We start from the raw sequence: 15,935 nt of genomic DNA on the forward strand, positions 1-15,935 counted from the left end.
GCACCAGGCTCAACACCAATAAAGCCAGTCTTGGAGTCATGCTCTTCTTCTGCCAAGGCATCAAAGAGCCACAAAGCGTGCATATGACACCATCAGAAGGTTGAGTATTGGTGCAAAAGAAGAGTGGAATATATCCAACTAGGGTACACAGACATGTTAAATGAAGCATTCCTTCCTCTCCCCCTGCAAAAATCTGTGCACATGGCAATTGCATCCTCAGTTCCTCTGCTCTTCACTTCCCTTCCCACTTCGCTTTTTATAACAAGATTCATATCTCATCTCAGGACGTCTGGGCGAAGATGCAAGGATGTTAAACCAGAAGCGTGAGACACTGAGCAGTGGCAGCCATCCTGAGGCCAGAACAGTATTTTGATACCACAGTAGACAAGGTCTGTGGCCTTACAATAAGCACATATGCAACAAGCAAGCAAGCAAGGAAGCACACAAGCAAGCAAGAAACACTGGATAGCTGCACATTTCCATGAGCAGTTGCTCCTGAAGAAAGAAGGATCATGGAACAAACAGTGTCACAGCGCATCATTTTAGGGAGGCCAAACAATGCTCTAACAACCACAGCTTTTGTTTCATTCTAACTGCATGTGACACCAGGTAATCACAGGCCTGTGAAAATCTGGGGTTTACTTTCAGTCTAATATACTGATCAGCCAGCTGATTCCAATGCCCCCATCCTCATACCTGTGTTAAGAGTACAGTTTCTGAATGCCTGACAATGCACAGCTTCCCAGTGAAAGTGCCTTCTCCTAGATGACAGAGTCACACAAACATCAGAAGTCACATCAACGTGCTAAAACTAAAGGCCTTTAGACACCCATCAAGCACAGCATTCTCTGTATTTTACAAATGGGGTAGGAAATACAAGCACCCAGAGAAGGAGTACAATTTCTTCCCAACCCCTGCACACTGTCAGCTTCTGAAGCACGAGATGTATGTGATCACTCCCTATTTTAGCATCCATGACTACTGATGCTGTTGCTCACAAAAATTACTCAATCCCTTTTTAAAATCCAGTTATGGTATTTTAACTTCAGGGGGTTTTATGCTCAATTTGTAGATGGATAGAAGTGAATACACTGATAATATTTTGCTGTGGTTTAGTTACTCTTCATTATTTTTTTTTTTTTAATTTTTAAAGACCTTTGCTCTCAATTTATACTTGTCAAATCAGTTATTTAAACAAAACCAAATCTGGAAAGAAAAGCACATGTGAACACAACTGTGCAGCATTATGATACACTATCTGATTCCTGCAATCCAATTCTCCTGCTCTCAAACACTGCAATGTACTGCAGACAAATTTAAAAATAAAGTCACTGATATCAACTACAAAACCACCAAGAAAATCCTCAGACAGTGTTGGCTTACCCAGTGGAATGTGTAATTCTTGTCTTCATACTATCGCTTTCTTTCATGAAAAATACTGGAAATATCTTTTTGCCAGGTTAACCAACTCTGACTTCAATCTTGCTGACATTTGTTAAGTACAGCTGAATAAGTCTATTCATATGCAAATGATACAATAAGCCCTGCATAGCAGCACTTGCAGAGACTCCCTCGCAGTGAAGAGCATTTACTCTGCACAAGTCTAATCTGCAGTGATGTATCTGATATGAAATGACGCCCAAAAAGTACAGTCCCAACAATTTACAGAAGGCATATTTTCAGCCTTGATGTTGTCATTTTGGGTTTTTTTTTCTGTTACTTTGTGAAGTATTTTTAAATATTAAAGAGATGAAAGAATTGAGAACTGAGATTGCATCTGTTGCTATCACAATTTATCCACAGTTCATGTATTTATACAGTGGAATCTCCAAAATAACACTGCATCTGTTAAGATGACAGTTCTTTTCCATGGGCTGCACTGCCTTATAGCAGTTACTCCAAAGCTACTGCTTTTGAAGTGGGGATGGTGATCCACTCCAAATTCTTTTTTGTAATTTTCCTCAATTGTAAAGCTGTTGTTTCTCAGTATGGCTTGGGAATGACAAAACCTAACACATCTCATCAGCGGGCATTCGGCACTAAAGCCTTAAGGCTAATGGAACGTGTTTATTTAAACAATGAACTACCAGAAAAGATACACAAAACAAACCACGTAAAAACAGATGTCCATTTCACACACGTTTCTGCAGAAGTCTGGAACCATACAGCAACGCTCAAACACATTTCTATGTCTGTGCCTTGTTTCTGTAGGGTAACAACTGAAACAACTTTAAAGGACTTTTGTTCCTTCACTGATAACACTGGCCATATTTTAGAACCACAACTCATCAAAGCACATGAAAGTTCAAATTTTAAAAGGGACTCTCAAAACCTCATTTAAGTATTAAATACATGTTATGTGCCTCTTGCTGAGACATAGTATCAACGAGGTAGTCAGCCTACTCCAACGGTTTGCAACTTCCCTCAGTCGCTGTACCTCTCAACTCTGATGAAGAAGTACAAAGTACACACAATAACAGCAACTTCTTTGCACATCTTAGCACAGCTGGATGTTCAGTCCCTCCACACTTGCAAAGAGACATGGCATTTGCAAGTGACCAATAAAATGCACATACAAAGAAAAAAGCTTCAGTCACAATGAACTGAAAAATATTAGCTGCCATCAATGCAGAATCACAAGCTGCTTCCACCTGCTGGGGATACAGAACCAGAGAGAAGCAGCAGCCAAAAATCCTGTCCTGGCAGCCAGGCATCATCACAACTCCAGTGGGCTCCCCCCTCCATCCCAGTGGATCAGTGGATCTGTGAACTCCTAGAGTCTGTGCCATCACCATGTTAAGTGCCTCTTAACATTGGCTCTCAGCTAAAAGAAAGCTAAAGATACCTGAAAGCTTACCAAGAACAATCAACTTCATCACTATTTTGAAAAACAAACCAAATCCCCAGTGGGATACATGAAATTTGACTGAAGAAGGCAATAGTAACGATTTAACCACACATCAAAAGCCCCAGGAGAAAGCCACAGAAACACCACAAGAAGATTAATTTCTGCACTGGCAGAGGGCACAGGATAGGACAAACAAGGTATTTTCATTGTGATTCCAACTCTAACACTACAGCCAAATCCTACTCGAAGACCAGCTGGGCCCTGCAAATAGACATTTGTTCCAACACTGCAGTGCCAGTCCCTGCACCCTTCCCATGAGGTGTCTGCCATGTGCTTTCAAGCCTTTCGAGGTACATACTACTCACACACAAGGACTCACAGGGATGTAGCAAAGGCAGCAGGGAAGCAAAATTACTTGTTTGTAGAAGGACAAAATGTGGAGAAGACTCTAACCTGAAGCCAATGCAAATAATGAGGAAATCACCCCAGTAAGATCCAGAGATAAAGCCTTTCCAAAGACCAAGCCAGTTCTCTTTTAAAAGCTTGGTTATAGACTGTTTCTAGGAACAGGTGTTACCAGACCCTTCTCCAAAATGCTGTATCCATTTAAGATGTGAATTATCCATCTCTATCAGAAGACCTTCCACTTTCAGAGAAACCTTGCATTCTTTTAGAGGGCTGCTCTATCACACAATTTCAGGGTTTTTTTACTATAACATGAACTATTTTGGAAGCTTGCTACTCAAATATAATGAGCTGTCTACAAAATCAGGAAAACCAGCACTGTATCTGTTTATGTTTGGGGAAGCTGGCTTTGCATTTAAGAGATCTGGAATTATCTTTCCTCACCAATAACCTCCAATAACAGCTCAGCTCTTGTGAAGTCTTCCCATGCCTAAATATCAGCAATACTTCCCCATGTGAGTACTGTGACCCACAAGCAAACCAAATAATGTCCCACTAAGTACAAGGGGAAACCTCCTACTACCTTGCTAAAACACTTCTTGCAAACCCACAGCAACGCTAACACAAAACAGTAAATAGAACTATGTGATGCTATCCAGAGCTACTAGAAGACCCTTTCCAGGTCTGAGCTTAGAGAAGTTTCAGCCCATAAATGCTCTCCATGTTTCAGCAGATATGTGTAACTACACACAACATGAGCACCTTTAGTCCTCCTCACCACTTCATCTCGTCTTACATAAGAGCTGCCACTACAACAGTTTGAAGAACTCCATACTTGCGAATCACACATTCAGCTGCAGCTACCTACAGTATTCCAGTAGTAACAAATGGAAGAGATACTTCAAAGAGCACATTATCCTAGCTCTAATTTATGCATGCTCCCTCTTACCATAAAGCCATTTATTTTAAACCTGTCAGATATACTTGTATTGTAGCATCATGAATAAAAAGTAATCTGTGTAAATCAAGTTTATAAACTTAACAGCAGGTACAGTACCTTTCATTCAAGCTGACTGCCCTATGATAAAGTACAAGAGATCTTTGACCACTTCAGCATGTATTCATTTCATGTGTTCTGAACTTCAAATAATTCTTTGCTTCTTCCAACCCAGCCCTCTGCTATTTTAACAGCTTTTTCTAAATAGCTGCTTAAATGAGCAGTGTACTAATATATGAACTCTTAAAAAAAAATTATAAAACTTCTGGAAACAATCAGTAAAAATTACCAACTTCCCACAAAACAGCAGGAAAAAAAAAAGCAGGTGAAATCTGCCTCTTTCACTAAGAGCTCTGAGTTATCTGCATTTACCAGATGTTGTCCCTTTGTGACACTGTTCCTCCTCCACAGGGAGAAGGCATGTTCAGCAAAGAACTCCAAAAAAAGCCCACCTGTTAAGAGAAAGTGTTTAGATCAGAGCTGATGCTCACACCTTTGCTCACAAGTAAACAGAGCTATCTTTACAGCATGTAATGGCACCAGTAAGAGGTTTGCAGATAACACTGGTCCTGACTGTGCACAGAGCTATTTCAACAACATGTGCCTCACTGGCAACATCACAAATGAGCTCATTAGGTCACTGGACTTGCCCAAAATACACACCTTCACAAACTAAGTATTCAAAAAAAAGGACACACACCTATTTTTTTAAACCATTAAAGCACATAGACATGCAGTTTTTCATCTGTATAACATACATTTAAGTCAACAGCACAGCATCAATTTCTTAAAGCAGAACCTGGTTAGCACTTCAGTGACAATCTTAATGTGAATTACTGCTCCAAGTTTTTACTCAAATTACTCTGTACTGCTACAAAAGCAATACATTTACTGTTCTACCAAAATATTTACCAGTGGATTTGTTCCTCCAGATGATTAATCTTCGGTTTTCCAAGTGGAATGACTTGGCCTACCCAGTTAGAAATGACTTCACACCTCAAGAAAGTACCATCTGGGGAACCACTGCAATATACAGATGATTCTTTCTGCTCCTACCATCAAGTTTACAAAACCAAAACAAAACCAAACAAAATACAAAACAGACCAATAGAAATGTGTATGTCTGGATATTCCAAAATTAATAAACAAACAAAATTGTAGTAAAGCTTATAATATGCAAATCAATATATAAATAAATAAGTTTTGCCTTTCAGCACATTTTAAATAATCTTGTGCCATAACAGCATCTTCTCGAGGATATCAACACTGAGGAAGTTAATTGGAATCTTGAAAGATATCCTAAGGGAACTGCTCATATTTAGTATTTGCAAAGGTTAACAAGAAAGACTTTCAGTGTTAAATGCAAGTTAAACCTTCGTAACACACCACCACGCTAACATCACTTTTGCCAGAATGCATCTGCTTAATTAATAAGGCAAACTATTATCAAACTTATTTAGCAAAAAAAACCCAAGTTCTGCCTAAAAGATCTAGAGCCCATTTTTGAGTTTGAGGACTACACACAGATCTGTTTGCAGAGCACAGAAATAGATGAATGAACGCTCCAAGCTGCTAATCGTTTGCTGGTCTCAAAGTTTGTCTCAGGCTGTTCTGGACACAAAAAAGACAAATATAGTACTATAGAAATCAGTCCCGATTGTACCTGTCATGACTTGGCTAAGAGGGAAAAAAAAAAAAAAAACAACTGAAAAAAGACACATACAAGACAGGCTGGCTAACAACCACAAATGTGTCTTCATTAGCTCCTGTTTGTTGAGTTCTGCTTTTATACCATAAAAAAATTTTTGAAACTATTCTAAGTGGCTTTCATAAATCATAAAAACTAATCCAACTCACCTACGCAAAGAAGCTGTCTATACAATTTACAGTGATAGAAAAATTACACACGTCAAACATATCAAAATACTAAAACAGTATTTCTACCTTTCAAACACATCACTGCGCTCCTGAAATCTTTCTGAACATGGAACTCTCAAAAGCAGCATGTTCCATTACCACCCAGAAACCTTAAAAGCTCAGCTCTGTCAGAAAGATGTTTAGCAAACTGAAACAAATCTGCAACAACTTTGAGTAATTGTCTCAGGATTCTCACAATTAAACTGCAGCTTTTTCAAGATTTTAGCATACACTATAGTTTTCAGTAATAAATTGCACTCCACCCCTTCCTATGTCTGCACTTACATAAAAATAAAAAGCAGTTGCAACTTGATAACACCACAAAGCATTTCCAAATGTCAAAATTTTCCAATGAAATCTGAAAAATAATCTATTTAATTTCATAAACCAAAGTTGAAAGAACTTTTTCAGAAAGATACTATTGCTCCTCAGTCATCACTTTTTCAAGAAAGTAATGCTCCTGAGGTTCATTAATTTAACTACATTTTTAAAAAAAGCTAATTTCTCTAGATTATATAATTTAATTCAGTACATTTGATAAATTATGAACTATAGGACCATTACAGATGATGCGCTAGAAGTTTTCTCTGTGGGATCATAAAGTTAACATCACATGAGAAAAACAGGTTTCCCCCTTGTACTATTTCCTCTTTCTCAAAGTTCAGGACCATAAACAAACTTCTCTCCAATGAAGTCTGCTCACGATTCATGCAGATGAAACATACATACAATATAATTAATCATGTAACAGAACTGCCTCTTCTGGTCTCACTGAAGTAATAGTTTCAGTGATCACTAGAAAATCTACTTCAGAGTAGTAAAAAGGAAACAAAAAATACAGGGGCAGAGAAAAAAGTTTCAGTTAAACATGAACTGAAATTGTCCTTTCAAGCTAACAGATTCAACCCTAAAATGTATTTTAATTCTAAATGTTAGATGGTTTTTAAAAAAATTTAAAAATTTTAAATCTCCTCAATGGAAACATTTTTCTCTAAGATTTTCTTAGTAAATGCTAGTTCGGCATAAAATTAAAGTGTATTTGAGACAACTTTTCCTAAGGTAACATATACTGATAGAAATTATTTATCACTGAAAACAGACTCAAAAATCATCACATGGAAATTCCTGAACCAGATTTTGCAAGATGAAAACATTTCAGTGTGAGTGGAGCTGTGCTTTAACTCTACTCTAGACTTAGAGTAAAGGAACAACTGGTGAGGGAAAAGCTGACATAAAAACTAACACAAGAGTTGATCCAACCTGAACAATTTCCCTAACAAACCAAATAAATCATGCATTCTCCTGCACTGAAATTAAACCAATTTGTTTTCTCAATCTCTGCAGACCCTTCCTTTCCTCACTTCTCACAACATACTTGAGAACTAAGTTAAATTTCTTCACGCAAAGACTATTTCCCTCTCTCAAATGTTGATTCAGCACTGAAACTTCTAATACTCACTTCCACACCCATTCCTGTGCCTTCTCACGTTCTCAACACATTCTGTCTGATATTAGCTAAGTCACCACCATTTCCTCACCCCTTCAGTTCTGAGTCATGCAAGCCTTTGCTCCACTTCTGCTACGGAAATGCTCTGAAAGCACAATCTAACATGATCAAACAGTCAAAAGTACACTGCTCCTTCCAGTGGACTCCAATCACCATCACTCCCTGAACACTTTGCTCCTCTCCTCCTCCTGCTGAACCCAGCTGACACCAATTCCTTAAATGCTCTGGCATTTTCTATTCACAGCCTCAATGAGAGAGGGAATTATCCAAATCCCATTTAACAACATTCACTAACCACTAGGCATATATGAAAACTCTGACGTGAAGGCTAGGTGTGTGTAATGCTGACACTCAAGAAGGTCATGAGGGTTTTTACTAAGCAATCTGGGAGAGAAACTAAACACCAAGCATGAGCTACTGTTTATTAACATCAGAAACATAACATACAGCCTGGATGGACAAAAGAAATCTCAGAGCTAACATGAGCAGATCAGTCAAGATGTCTGAAGTATTATCAGACCCAAACTCATCATTTTTCTTCTGAATGCTTAGCCTTTTCCCTTTGTATGCACACAGTATGTTCATAGATATACACAAAGGTGAAAATCGTAACCCCATCATGCTTAAGGTGGAAAAGGAAGAAAACACTATGTTATGCTTCATCTTAAACCCCACCTCCACGATGAAATTCTCCAACAGTTGCAGCTTTACACATCAAAAGCACTGTTAGACCAGCACATACTTTATCTTAATGAAGGGTCTTATTTTCATTTTTGGGCTGTTGTAACTAAATCTCAGGGAATTCCCAGAATTTTTTGATGACCGCTTTCCACTGAAGCTACCTGCACTCTAAAGAGGTTTCTGTCATATAACCATGAAGAGATTTTATATAATTTAACACCAAAGGGATGGGTCGCTCCCTTCCAGTTGTAACTCCTTTGTATTCCTATTTAGGAATGCCTTGCTTGTTTGACCGAAAATGGAAGTGCCTTTTAGCTATGACACAGTATATATGAAAAACAAATAAAAATTAAGATTAATCTTCCTTCCACTATTGTGGAGAGAGAGAAGAATATGAAGAGATGCAAAACATCTGCTCTAGAGATCATTTTTCCCCCTAACAGCAAAATTCTTTCAGCAATAACTTGTGAAAACAAAGGCTATTAAACTGTAAACTACAAAGACGATCTATTAGAGACAGTATTCAGCTAAGACAAGTTTTTCAGCATATATTCCTCCATTTAAATGACTAGATCTTCGGAAGAAGAAATTTCATTTGGGAGGTTCTTAAATGGGTCATTTTAGCTAAGTGGCAACCACAAACACTTGGGACTGGAACTTAAAATACTAGCGTACTGCTCCTGTGCTGTTTTATTGACAGAGCTGGGCGAGCATTTTTATTTCAAAGTGTTCTGCACCAGGTAAGACAAGAAAAAAAATAAACCTGTAAGCATGTATCCTAGCACACCGTATCTCCTCCTCCTCTCCTGTTTCTCCATGCTACTCAATCCTTTGTAAGCCCTTCCCCGAAGAAGGGCACAGGGAATTGGTTTTTAAACTCAGAGATAAACCTCTCGCAAAAACAACTCTAGCCAAAAAGTTCAACTCGTGAACATACGACTGTGGTTCTCCAGCCCTAGCTGGCCCTACCACTACAACACCAAAGCCTAAACTGGGCCTTAATTTGCAAGGAGTTAATTGGCATTCACTGGCTAATAAAACACAGTACTACCCAACATGCATTACAGATTCTATCCATGAGTTTCTTGCATACTTTTTTATTTTTGCAGTTAGCCTCATTGTCAGTACATCCAAAACACCTCCCTTTCTTTTCAGCTTGAAAATACTTTTACAAAAGCCTTTCTAGCTCCTAAATTCTTTACATTTAAAATAGAGAAAATTGATCCTTCTGTTCCCTCCAACATGTATCCTTTTGAAAGTGCACAGAACAGCAGCTCAAGGGGTAAACAGGAAAACACACGGCAGACGAAATAAAGCATCAAGATGCAATAAAGAAACATCCCTGCTTCTGCAGACACCGAAGGAGAGGGAACAGTTTTTTAAATGGTGGGGCTCCAAGGCATATTTACATTTCCCTGTCTACAGGGACTCTCCAGAAAACAAGGGGAAGGATAATTTCAAGCAAGAGTTTCTCAATCCAGAGAGAGCCCGACACAGCGGAAGAAAACCCATGAGCACCGGGATGATACGGTAATGATTGCAGTCTGATCAATCGCATCGCCAGCCATCCCTGCCCTCTTTATTTCCTCCTGTGCCCAAAGGGGGCGGGCACTGCAATACCACCACAGGTTTGAAAGGCACGAAAACAAAACTCGCGGTTTTGGCAATTCCCAGACAAGGCAGACAGACCAGGCGATCCACTGGCGATGAACGGCAAGAGGGACTCGGGCGCCTCGGTGCGCTGGGGACGCGGCTGCCGACAGCGCGACCGCGCACCACGCTGCACTCGCACACGCGGAGGAAGCTGTCCGCACGCTGCTAAGTGCATAAACCCTGCTGCTGCATGCAACACGGCTGCTTAAAAAACAAAAATCATCTCTAAGAATACAGCCCGGACGGGCATCGAACGCTTTATTTACGCACAAACGTAAAATATTAGCCTATGCATTTATTAAAAAAAAAAAATAGTAACAGCAGAGTGTGACCTTTAGATTGCGGGGTGCCATCGTAATTCTGTACCCCAAGCAGGGCGAGTGAAACCCTTCCACGGCAATAAAGCGGCAATAAAAGGCAAGGCGTTTATTTCCAGGAAACCTTCACTCACTATGGCAGGTTATTACACACAGCCTCCAAATATTGACAAAGATCAAGCTCCTTCCATGCGGGGAAACCAAGAGCAGCTCTTCCCAGCCTGCAAATGTTTACTACGCAGCTCGCAGCCCTGGATGCAGAGGTCTAAACACCGCGCTGGACTAGCGAAGGGGGTTAGGAGTAGGACGAGGGTCAGGCGGGAGAAACACAAAAGGGACGGGTGAGCAGGGCAACACGGCTGCCCACCTTCACGTGGGGGGCTGTGGCCCTGCCAACCCCCTTTGTCAAACCAGCCCAGTGAGAGAAGGGATGGAGATGTGCAGCCCTGGTTTGATGAACGTGCCAGAGAAGCAGCTGCGTAACAGGAGGAAAACACGCAGCTCCCCGCGGGCTGGGATGAATCCCGCTCTCCGCGGCGGGAAACCGCTGCCGGCAGCCCCTCACACACGCCCCCCCGAAACACTCCGGCATCCCCTCAAACACACACCCTCCAACACAAAAACATCCAAATACACATATGCAGAGAGGGGAGCCACACACACACACACACGAGAGCCCCTCGCAAGCACCTCCCCCTCCCAAACACACACACACACAGGGGAGCCCCTCACGAACACCGTATCCCAAACGCACCCACGCAGGGAGCCCCTCACAAACACACACACCCCCACGCAGGGAGCCCCTCACAAACACACACACCCCCCACGCACGGGAGCCCCTCACAAACACATACACCCCCACGCACGAGAGCCCCTCACAAACACATACACCCCCACGCACGAGAGCCCCTCACAAACACACACACCCCCACGCACGAGAGCCCCTCACAAACACACACACCCCCACGCAGGGAGCCCCTCACAAACACACACACCCCCACGCAGGGAGCCCCTCACAAACACACACACCCCCACGCAGGGAGCCCCTCACAAACACACACCCCCACGCAGGGAGCCCCTCATAAACATACACACACACATCCCCAAACACAGGCAGCCGAAGCCCTCCCACCCTCTCGGAGGTAACTCCTCACGCCCACACTGGGAACCCTTCCGCGGCTCCCTCACACGCCCCAGGGGCCCTATGGCGATCTGCTCCCCACCCGTGACCGAAACGCACCGTACTCACTTTCCCCATTTGTTGGCCACAGACAAAGTGCGGCGAAGATGAGCAGAAACCCCCAGACGACGGTGAGGGACCCTTCTCCAGCGCCAGACTTCATTCCTCTTTTTTTAATTGGACAAAATACTCCTTTCCGAAAACAAAACAAAAAAGTCCAAAAATGTTCGTTTTCTTTTCTCTCCACGTCCTCTAAAAATAATGAAAAAGGCAAAAGGCGAACGAGAAGCAGGATAAATAAATCCACGTTGCCTCAAGAAATGAAAAATACAAGACCCCTCGGACTGGCAAACCGGAGGGTTTCTGAGGTCCCTGGGTGTTGATCTTCCGGAGCAACCACACCAAAAATACACAGATATTCAAGATGCATTAACGGCAACAACAAGGCATGAAAGCCCCGGGGCGACGCTGTCTCCGGGGCGGCGGGGCGGGCTCTGGAGCGGGGGGCGCCGCCGTCTCCCCTCAGCGCTGGCGGCAGTGGTACATCGTGCACAGGAGTCGCAAACATGAGGCACATCGGAGCTGGCAGTCTGCATCTTCAACCTCCATTTTCACCGCACAGAGAGGCAGTGCGCACACAGACACAAAAACTGGGAGGGCGGCGGGGGGGGGGGGGGAGGGGAAGGGGGGGCGCGACCCAGACAATCTTATTACAAAACAACAACGGCTTCTCCGTCCCTCGGCGCGGGACCGGGGCTGTCCTGGCGGGATCCCCCCAGCTCCTCTCCCCGCTAAGCGAGGAGGGGGGTGGAAAAAAGAAAAAAACACCCCACGCACAACCACCACCCACAACAACAACACAAGTCCGGCCGGCTGCAGAGTCGAAATGCGAAATTTGGAAAGAAAATGAATTAAAAAGGCTTCCCCCCCACCTACTCCTCCTCTTCCTCTCCTCAGCGCCGCTGCCACAGGCTCCTTCTCCAAAAAGGGGAAAAAAAAAAAAAAAAAATCCAGGACACACACACAAAGCAGCAGCAGCAGAGCGAGCGGAGCGGCTCGGCTCAGCACTCCGCCTCCTCCCCCCGAAGCTTTCCTCGCATCCTTCCGAGCCTCCTTGCCATCGCGCCGGGGGCAGGCGGGCGGGGGCGAGGAGGAGGAGGACGACGACGACAACAACAACAACAACAACAACAAAAACCACCCAGCGAATTTGTAAATTCTTTTCCTTTTTTTTTTTTTTTTTTTTTCCTCCTTCTCTTTTCCCTCCTCCTCTGGGTGTGCGCGCGCTGCAAACCTTCCCCTCACGCTGCCCAGCCCAAGGAAGGGGGAGGGGGAGCCGGGAGGAGGGGGGTGGGGGGGGTGTGGCGTGTGTAAGCCGGGGGGGAGCGGCGGGGGGACGAGGAAGGCGATCCGGTTTGCTGAAGGTCAAAGCCCGGGAGCGCTTGTTGCGAAGGGTCTGTAATTCCTCCTGGGAGGGAAGGCGGCGGGTGTGTTGGGGGGGAAGGGTCTGCTGCTCCTCCCAGTTAATTCGCCGCTCGCTCGCAGCGAGATTTGCAGCGCTCTGCTGCGGCGTCTTCCCCCCCCCACCCCTTTCTCCTCCACCTCCGCGATGGCTCTCTTTGCACGACGGAGAAGGAACGCTGGTAAACAACAGCCTCGGCGTCGCTCCGCCGCGCCTGCCCGCCGCTGCTTCTCCTCTCTCCGGCCGCACGGGGACGGGGCTCGCTCCCGCGCGCACGCACGCACGCTCCCTCTGTCGCGCGGAGGCGCGCTCCTCCACCGCCCCACACCCCCCCGCCGCCCGCGCGGGCTCCCCTTGCCCAGGCGGCGGCGGCCTCGGCGAGCGCGGAGGCGGCGGCGGCGGAGTGCGAGCGGGCGTGAGGTAAAAGCCGGAGAGGTGGTGGCAGTAGTACGGAGCGGAAGAGGGAGCGTTCGGCAACGGCAACAGCGCGGGCTGCTGTGGCCGAGGGGCTGATACCGGGCCGGGCCTACTGCTTCTGCTCCTTCTCCGGCGTCCGAGCTAACGGAGAAAGACAGCGGCAGAGCTGGGGGCGCTGAAGGAAAGCAGGGCGGGAGAGCCGACGAGCGACCCCTTGCTAGAGGAAACACGCCTGTCTTCTGAAATTAAACATGTAGACATATATATATGTAAAGGAAGGGACCGAATTAGGAGCACGGATAAACATGGAGCTTTGTTTTCGCATGCTCTATTTATTTATTTATTTACGGCGTTTAAATCCAGTCAGTCTGGGCCGATCACCGGAGAGCACAGGCAGAGCCTGAGCCCTCGGCTTGTACGGAAGGGAGGGAAGGGAATGCCAGGGCTTGGCGCACCTGAGGCAACAAACGGCTGAGCACATCCCCTTCCATGCCCACAGTCCTTATCGAACGCTCCAATATTGCCGGTTCCACACGCATTTCTCCCTGTCTGCTCAGGCCCCAAGTGGGGAGGGACTGGATCAGTTAAAGCAGAAAAGGTTTGGGCTTTTCGGGATCGGAAAGCGTGGCCCGCGTTCCCGCTGCTTCACCTAAGCTCCTAGTAGCCGTGCTGCACGGCCTGTGGGTGTCCTGAGTAATCACAGATTTGTTGCAATGCTTTGGCATGGGGAGATACCAGAATGATGCTGAAGTAGAATACCGCAGACAACTGTGAGCATTACCTATATTTTAGTTAAAAAAAGCCCACAACCAAACCTACATTAAGAAATATGCAAATGCCACATTATTACTGCAAGTGTCAAAATTATGTTCAATTCTTTCTGAGCATCATGTACTACAATAACCTTCATTTATGTTACTATATCGTTTTCCACAACCTTATACATTTTCCTTCTATGTCTTTTTTTATACCACTTGCTTCATCAGAGCAGCCAAGAATTATTGTCTTAGTTACACATGAGCTCTCATACCCCTCAAGAAAAATTAAAAGGCTTTATTCTGCATCTCAGATGTTAGGGGGGAAATAATCATGGAATGCAACAGGGCAGAGTTGTCACACATGCACATGTCCAGGATCATGTCAATAGTTCAATAATAATAAGTCAGAGCGCAGGTGCATGTCCATTTGGTTGGCAGCACAGCCCTTTTGAGACTCAGTTTAGGAAGGTGTGTCCTATGACATATAGGACTGTCCTGGACTGCCATACATGTAGCTACCATAGACTTTGTCAACTGCACACAGGCTTTCAAGGCTTCGGTTAAATTTGACCAGAAAGATCTTCATGTCCAGTAAATTTGTACTCTTGCTGTATACAGCTGTGGCTAATAATAGTGCTGGACTCTGAGCAGAATAATTGTCCTCTGTGTGTTATAGTGTCGATGCAGCATAAATTGTAATGGTTTATTTACGAATTAATGTATTGTTGCACAGAGCTGAAGTGGGAACTGAGTGTCAATCATTTATGATTCTGCTGTCATAAAAAAATTTTGTTATGGTAAAATAGCCTTTCTTTCATTACTTTGATGAATAGGGTAAGTCATGGGCAAGCACATTGGACTGGATGCCATACAAGCAGAGAACAGAAAGATGTGCTGTGTCTCCAAAGACCTTACAGTCTCATGAACACAGTACTACAGGTGTCATAACATTATTTCTGGAATCTGTCAGATTCTTTTAAAAGGAAAACAAACCAAACAAAAACATTTGTAGTAACAGGCCACTGTTGGAACTGTGCTTCCCGTCCTCCTGAGCCGCCAGTGTGAAATTCATAAACTGGAATTATTTGGCTGAATTCTGCCAGGATGTCTTTATCTTTTATGCTCTGGAGGTACATGGGAAAAGCTGTTTATCTGTGAATGCTGAGATGCCCATAGCTCTGTACTCTTAAGAGGACAGCTGTGCCCAGTGTTCAGTTGTCCTTCATGCGTTCGGTGGCTTTCAGTGCCAGCTGTGCACATACATGTGCTCAGCTTCAGTGCACACTTCTAATCAGATTCAGCTCCTGTATGTTGGCATCTTCCTCCAAGAGTGGTCCTGTTACTTTCAGTGGAAATATTTAAGTCAGGGCTTTTCAGCATGTACCACTGTGTCATGGTCATATCTTTGACCATGAAAACCCCACACAAACTGTACTGCATGCACAATTTCAGAATTAAAGAGTTATAATTTGGACAAATCAAAGTTAATCTTCATGGTAATGTGCGAAGGTGCTTCATGGTGAAATCTAACCTCTTTTCAGTGCTATGCGCCTCTGCTTTTATCTACAGACCTGTGCGAAGGAGCTTGATATAAAGGGTGAGAAGTTTTTATTTATCAGGAACCTGGATCTGGCATCCTGTTCCAGACTGAACAATATCAGATCCTAAAAGCAGCTTGAATGGCTTAAACCTTTCTTTGTATTGAGAATGATTCAAAACGCTTTGTTGGAACTTCATAACAAGAAAACAAAACTGATCAAATATAAAAACACCCAATCCAAAAGGGAAACATT

At 44.0% G+C, this 15,935-nt stretch overlaps 1 protein-coding gene across 2 annotated transcripts in view; it reads right to left on the bottom strand.

Annotated features, from left to right (window-relative positions):
• IGF1R (insulin like growth factor 1 receptor) overlaps positions 1-11,668 on the bottom strand; it is a 188,681-nt gene extending 177,013 nt beyond the window's left edge. For both annotated transcript variants that reach the window (XM_054388338.1, XM_054388337.1), the window contains exon 1: positions 11,575-11,668. In XM_054388338.1, coding sequence (XP_054244313.1) covers positions 11,575-11,668 — 94 coding nt within the window. The remainder of the gene's footprint in view (positions 1-11,574) is intronic.
• Positions 11,669-15,935: the final 4,267 nt, after the last annotated feature.

The sequence above is a fragment of the Indicator indicator genome, chromosome 16, assembly GCF_027791375.1.
Source record: "Indicator indicator isolate 239-I01 chromosome 16, UM_Iind_1.1, whole genome shotgun sequence".
Lineage (NCBI taxonomy): Eukaryota > Metazoa > Chordata > Aves > Piciformes > Indicatoridae > Indicator > Indicator indicator.